The sequence below is a fragment of the Sprattus sprattus genome (genome assembly GCF_963457725.1).
Source record: "Sprattus sprattus genome assembly, contig: scaffold_124, whole genome shotgun sequence".
In the NCBI taxonomy this organism is placed as follows: domain Eukaryota; kingdom Metazoa; phylum Chordata; class Actinopteri; order Clupeiformes; family Clupeidae; genus Sprattus; species Sprattus sprattus.
This window is the reverse complement of record NW_027666902.1, coordinates 60001-67500: the sequence shown is the minus strand read 5'-3', so window position 1 is coordinate 67500 and position 7500 is coordinate 60001. Positions and strand designations below refer to the sequence as shown.

Sequence of the window (7500 nt, the reverse complement as noted above, 5' to 3'; positions counted from 1 at the left end):
GGGGGTGTGCTGGAGCTTGCAGGCATTCATCGGGAGGTCCAAGATATCCCATAAACCACCCTGGGGCCCCTGCAGGTCAGACAGCCCGCCCGCAGTAAAGCCCTTCTTTCAGAAGAGATGGCAGGAGGGGTTTACAGGTTACAATATCTCGACTGAAATCTAAAGGTCGTCAGGTCACTGGGCTGGGCTGGGCTGGGCTGGGTTGGGCTGGGCTGGGCTGAGCTGGTGGCGTGCTGTCAGAGGTCATAGGTCATAGGTGAGAGGTGAGAGGTGACAGGGGGGTTACCTGGGACAGTGGTGGGCTCGGGGGAGGTCTTGAAGGACAGGACGCTGGGCTGAGACTTCCCCTGCTGGTTCTCGGCCACCACGTACACCTCGTAGTCCGTGTTCCAGTCCAGGCTGCTCAGGACCACGTACTCGCTGATGTGGGGCAGACGGATCTCAGGGCGCCAGTCGTTACCCAGCTTCTGGGGGAAACACACAGGCAGACAGGGTGAGGACACGCAGGCAGACAGGGTGAGGACACGCAGACAGACAGGGTGAGGACACGCAGACAGACAGGGTGAGGACACGCAGACAGACAGGGTCAGGACACGCAGACAGACAGGGTGAGGACACGCAGGCAGACAGGGTCAGGACACGCAGACAGACAGGGTCAGAAAACACAGACAGACAGACAGGGTCAGACAGGCAGACAGGGTGAGGACACGCAGGCAGACAGGGTGAGGACACGCAGGCAGACAGGGTGAGGACACGCAGGCAGACAGGGTGAGGACACGCAGACAGACAGGGTCAGACAGACAGACAGAGAAAAGAGAGGCAGACAGTCAGGACACGCAGACAGACAGACAGGGTCAGGACACGCAGGCAGACAGGGTGAGGACACGCAGACAGACAGGGTGAGGACACGCAGGCAGACAGGGTGAGGACACGCAGACAGACAGGGTCAGACAGACAGACAGAGAAAAGAGAGGCAGACAGTCAGGACACGCAGACAGACAGACAGGGTCAGGACACGCAGGCAGACAGGGTGAGGACACGCAGACAGACAGGGTCAGGAAACACACACAGACAGGGTCAGGACACGCAGACAGACAGGGTCAGGAAACACAGACAGACAGACAGGGTCAGAACACGCAGACAGACAGGGTCAGAACACGCAGAGAGACAGGGTCAGGACACGCAGACAGACAGGGTCAGGAAACACAGACAGACAGGGTCAGGAAACACAGACAGACAGGGTCAGAAAACGCAGACAGACAGGGTCAGGACACGCAGACAGACAGGGTCAGGAAACACAGACAGACAGACAGGGTGAGGAAACACACGCAGACAGACAGAGAAAAGAGAGGCAGACAGACAGGGTCAGGACACGCAGACAGACAGAGAAAAGAGAGGCAGACAGACAGGGTCAGGACACACAGACAGACAGGGTCAGGACACGCAGACAGACAGACAGGGTCAGGACACGCAGACAGACAGGGTCAGGACACGCAGACAGACAGACAGGGTCAGGACACGCAGACAGACAGACAGGGTCAGGACACGCAGACAGACAGGGTCAGGACACGCAGACAGACAGGGTCAGGACACGCAGACAGAGAAGAGAGAGGCAGACAGACATGAAAGATAAACAGAGTGGAGTCAGAAAGACACATATACAGAGAGAGAGAGAGAGAGAGAGAGAGAGAGAGAGAGAGAGAGAGAGACACAGATATTGAGTCAAGTAGACAGTGAGGAGGCCATTAAGTAAGAAGGAGGCCAGGTAGATGGACAACAGTCAGGAAATAGACAAGAAATAGATACAGTATAAGAAATAGATAGATAGAAATAAGAACATAGATAGAAATAGATACAGTATAGGAAATAGATACAGTATAGGAAATAGATACAGTATAGGAAATAGATACAGTATAGGAAATAGATACAGTATAGGAAATAGATAGATATAAATGAGAACATAGATAGAAATAGATACAGTATAGGAAATAGATACAGTATAGGAAATAGATAGAGTATAGGAAATAGATAGATATAAATGAGAACATAGATAGAAATAGATACAGTATAGGAAATAGATAGATATAAATAAGAAAACAGATAGAAATAGAAAACTCAGACATACTTTCTGCAGACTCATGAAGAGAGAAACAGACAAATGGACAACACTACAGCAGAACAAGGACAGACAGACAGACAGACAGACAGACAGACAGAAGAGAGGCAGACAGAAGAGAGACAGACAGACAGAAGAGAGACAGACAGACAGAGAGACAGACAGACAGACAGACAGACAGACAGACAGACAGAAGAGAGACAGACAGACAGAGAGACAGACAGACAGACAGACAGACAGACAGACACACAGACAGACAGACAGACAGAAGAGAGACAGACAGACAGACAGACAGACAGACAGACAGACAGACAGACAGACAGACAGACAGACAGACAGAAGCGAGACAGACAGACAGAGAGACAGACAGACAGACAGACAGGTAGTATAGTAGCAGAGTACTCACAGCTTTGTAGCGCACAAGGTAGTGCATGATGGGAGAGCCGCCATCGTCCTGCTTCACCCAGAAGACCTTCACAGCGTTGCCTTTGGTCTGCAGCTTCGACTCGAGTTTGGGAGGGTTGGGTTCCCCTGGGGGGATGGGAGGGGCAGAGAGGACCTGTTAGAGAACAGGGGGGACTGGTGCACACTCTCAGTACTGTCCTACAGGGGGACTGGTGCACACTACCAGTACTGTCCTACAGGGGGACTGGTGCACACTACCAGTACTGTCCTACAGGGGGAGCTCCAGAGACTGCTACTATCTGACCTCGGCACAGCTCCTGTCTTACTCTGCATGGCCCTGAAACGGTTCCCTTCAGCTAAAAGCAGTACTGCTCTACAGCGCTCTAACACAGTGACCTCCCTGCCTCTTCACTGCTGGCCTGGGAAACTAACCACATCCCTTTTGTGTTACTGGCTTTGTCTACTCTCTAAACGAACTGCATCCCTGTTGTGTAACTGTTTTTGTAAACTCACTAAATCTCTGCTTTATAACTTTATTGTAAAGCTCTTTACATCAGTGTCGTGAATGTTTTGGGACTGGGTTGACTAAATTTGACTGAACGGGTGCAAATCTTTTGGTGTCCTCTGAGATGCTTCTCGAGGAGATGCAGCTGACACCAAGAGGAATTTTAATTCCATCTTGGTTGATCAGGGCACTATACTTCTTCATAATGTATGTCGCAGACATTTTGATGTCTTGAGGTATGTGAGGGGGTCATTTAGTTGTGGGTTTTTCCCAAAACTCCTAAACTCTGGGTTTAGCGCCACTCAAATATTGCAGAAATGTCTGTCCAACTGGAGAAGCGGCATGTTTTTTTGCGAATCTGGAGAATTTAAGATTCCGGAAAAATGAGAGGCATTAACTCATCCACTGCAGTGATAAGGGAGTCGGGAGGAGGACTGTGTGTGTGTGTGTGTGTGTGTGTGTGTGTGTGTCTGTGTGTGTGTGTGTCTGTGTGTGTGTGTGTGTGTGTGTGTGTCTGTGTGTGTGTCTGTGTGTGTGTGTGAGTGGTGCTTTATCTCTCTGTGTGTAAGAGTGTATGTCTTGTTTTTTTTGTGTATTCATTGGTGGATCTGTGTGTGCATGTGTGGGTGTGTGTGTGTGTTTGTGTGTGCATGTGTGGGTGTGTGTGCTTGTGTGTGTACTGAGTAATCATGCACTGGTGTTTTGCTCTGTCTGTGTGGATGCTCGTTATCTGTCCTATGTCAGCTCTTAACGAGGTCCTCGCCTTTAATTAGCCTGAATGGAGCTGCTGTTAGCACAGCATAGGCCTAAAGTTACAGGAGTGAGTCAGTCTCTGTGTGTGTGTGTGTGTGTGTGTGTGTGTGTGTGTAAATGTGTGTGTGTGTAAATGTGTGTGTGTGTGTAAATGTGTGTGTGTGTAAATGTGTGTGTGTGTGTGTGTGTGTGTGTGTCTGTCTGTGTGTGTGTGTCTGTGTGTGTGTGTGTGTAAATGTGTGTGTGTGTGTGTGTGTGTGTGTGTGTGTGTGTGTGTGTCTGTGTGTGTGTGTACATACGAGCATGTTTGCGTTTGTGCGTGTTTAAATGTGTGTGTGTGTGTGTGTGTCTGTGTGTGTGTGTGTGTGTGTGGGTGTGTGTGTGTGTGTCTGTGTGTGTGTGTCTGTGTGTGTGTGTGTGTGTGTATACGAGCATGTTTGCGTTTGTGCGTGTTTAAATGTGCTTGTGTGTGTGTGTGTGTGTGTGTGTGTGTGTGTGTGTGTGTGTGTGTGTGTGTGTGTGTGTGTGTGTGTGTGTGTGTGTGTGTGTGTGTGCACTGTCACTCCTAACCTAATTCGTTCTCTTGCATTACTGAGTGAGATGCCATTACTGAGTGAGATGCCGACTCACAGCCAGTCTGTTTATGTCTGTGTGTGTGTGTGTGTGTGTGTGTGTGTGTGTGTGTGTGTGTGTGTGTGTGTGTGTGTGTGTGTGTGTGTTTGTGTGTGTGTGTGTTTGTGTTTGTCTGTCTGGCGGTCTCTCTCTCTCTCCTGTAGAAGCAACTGCTTCAGTGATTTCACTTCAATTATACATGATTCATTTCTATACTCACAGTGTCTGGTACCTCTCTTTTTTTGTCTCTTTCTCTCCTTCCTCTGTTTCTCTATGCCTGCCTCCTCTAAAGTAGTTCCCTGGATAAGTGTGCATTGATCCTCAGCCTGTGGCCTGGTTTCTGTCTCTGGTTCCCTGCATGACATGTCATTAGGGCTGCAGTATGAGCATCAGAGCGGCCGTAGGGGTTAATAGTTATCATCTGTTAGTTGGTAAGTCATTCAGGTGAGTAGTCACAACCTCAATGTAAACGAGACCATGCACGCAGACCCCATAGCGCTGGTTAATACGGCTGCTGCCCTGGGCCTGGGTCAGGTCACCCAGAGCAGCACACGGCCGGGTTGGGAGCTGAAATGAAGAGTTAGTGAGAAAGAGAGAGAGAAGCGCGGCACAGTGAAGCGTCGCTTTGGACTGAGAGCAGCTCATGAATCTGCTGTTAGGTGGAACTAGTTCCCAGAACTGAGGAGAGGAGGAAAGAGCCGTTACAGAAGGCAGACAACAGGCAAGTGAAGGGCCAGGAAAGACATGCTTCAACGTGCCACTCTGCCAGAGACAGGACATCATCCCTTCTTATATCCTCTTCAACAGATGACACACCACTCCAGAACTGCTGAGTCACTCCAGAACCACAGAGTCATTCCAGAACTCCTGAGTCAATCCAGGCGAGGCGAGGCTAGGTGAGGTGACCTTCTGGCTCCTCTTGAGGGTCTCTCAATACCACTTCCCTTTCTATAGTAACATCATATTCCACTTCCATTACTATAGTAACATCATATTCCACTTCCATTACTATAGTAACATCATATTCCACTTCCATTACTATAGTAACATCATATTCCACTTCCATTACTATAGTAACATCATATTCCACTTCCCTTACTATAATTACATCATATTCCACTTCCATTACTATAGTAACATCATATTCCACTTTCATTACTATAATTACATCATATTCCACTTCCCTTACTATAATTACATCATATTCCACTTCCCTTTCTATAGTTACATCACATTCCACTTCCATTACTATAATTACATCATATTCCACTTCCCTTACTATAGTAACATCATATTCCACTTCCATTACTATAATTACATCATATTCCACTTCCATTACTATAATTACATCATATTCCACTTCCCTTACTATAGTAACATCATATTCCACTTCCCTTACTATAGTAACATCATATTCCACTTCCCTTACTATAGTAACATCATATTCCACTTCCCTTACTATAATTACATCATATTCCACTTCCCTTACTATAATTACATCATATTCCACTTCCATTACTATAATTACATCATATTCCACTTCCCTTACTATAGTAACATCATATTCCACTTCCCTTACTATAGTAACATCATATTCCACTTCCCTTACTATAGTAACATCATATTCCACTTCCCTTACTATAATAACATCATAATCCACTTCCATTACTATAGTAACATCATATTCCACTTCCCTTACTATAGTAACATCATATTCCACTTCCCTTACTATAGTAACATCATATTCCACTTCCCTTACTATAATTACATCATATTCCACTTCCATTACTATAATTACATCATATTCCACTTCCCTTACTATAGTAACATCATATTCCACTTCCATTACTATAATTACATCATATTCCACTTCCCTTACTATAGTAACATCATATTCCACTTCCATTACTATAATTACATCATATTCCACTTCCCTTACTATAGTAACATCATATTCCTCTTCCATTACTATAATTACATCATATTCCACTTCCCGTTACCGCATACCTCATGAAGGGGCCTGCTTGTGGTAACCAACAGACAGAGAGCTTCCCTGGATTAACCAATCACAAAGAGGGTCTCTCTGAATGAACAAATGACACTGCATTAGCCAATCACAGCTCAAAGCTAATTATAACATGTTTCTGGGACAACTGGCAATGGGGCTGAGAATCTGTGCTGCCTTGTGATACAGTTTCCCATGGCTGCCAGACGTTGCTGGAGGCTGTGCCACCTGCTACGCCTGCTTGAAGGACGCCCCTCTGATGGAGACGATTCTGCTGTTGAGAGCCTGCAGCTCATCCAGCCTCAGAAACAGAGGGTGGGGGTGCTGATGACTAATGAGACCCTTTGTCGTTTAGTCTCGGCGTGTTCAAAAGAACCACTTCTCTGACTCAACAGTGCTGAGGCCAGTGACCTCACAACAGATAAGCCCTCTGCTTCCTGTCATGTCTTTGCTCTGTGGCTCCCTCTGTGGCTTCATCTCATTTTCATTTTCTTTTTTTCTTCCTTTAAACCCATTCTTCTGTGCACCGCCATGTGCATGAAGAGAAAGAGAACGCTCCGGAAAGACATGAACATTCCGGACAGACATGAACGTTCCAGACACACATGAACGTTCCAGACACACATGAACGTTTCGGACAGACATGAACATTCCGGAAAGACATGAACCTCCCGGACCGACATGACATGGGAAAGACTTCACATGCAGAGAGCAGCCCATACAAAGAAGGAGGAGGAGGAGGAGGAGGAGGGGGAGGAGTAGGAGGAGGAAGAGGAGAGGGAACCGGGTGTGGGGTACATATGTGTGTGTGTGTGTGTGTGTGTGTGTGTGTGTGTGTGTGTGTGTGTGTGTGTGTGTGTGTGTGTGTTTGTCTGTCTTTCTGTCTCTCTGTGCGTGTGTGTGTGTTGGGAATGATGGCTGGGAAATGTAAGGATTCATTGTAGTTGGGTGTGATGTGGGGATGGTGGGGGGATAAGACCCTACTGTTGTGTCAGACATCTGTAGAGTGTCATTGGGAGTGTAACTGGGGGTATTACTCTGAGCGTGTTCCTCACTAGCTAACAGATCTAAGCTGGTGCCATGTTTCATCCACCCAATGCAGAC

General features: G+C 47.2%; 1 protein-coding gene across 1 annotated transcript in view; it reads right to left on the bottom strand.

The window, feature by feature from the left end:
- The window catches only part of LOC308382576 (neural cell adhesion molecule 1-like), a gene marked incomplete at its 5' end in the record, with an annotated part of 58838 nt that overhangs the window by 6743 nt on the left and 44595 nt on the right, over positions 1–7500 (bottom strand). The window contains 2 exons of the mRNA XM_080860972.1: positions 287–467; positions 2523–2647. Of these exons, the coding sequence (XP_080717098.1) occupies positions 287–467; positions 2523–2647 (306 nt within the window). The remainder of the gene's footprint in view (positions 1–286; positions 468–2522; positions 2648–7500) is intronic.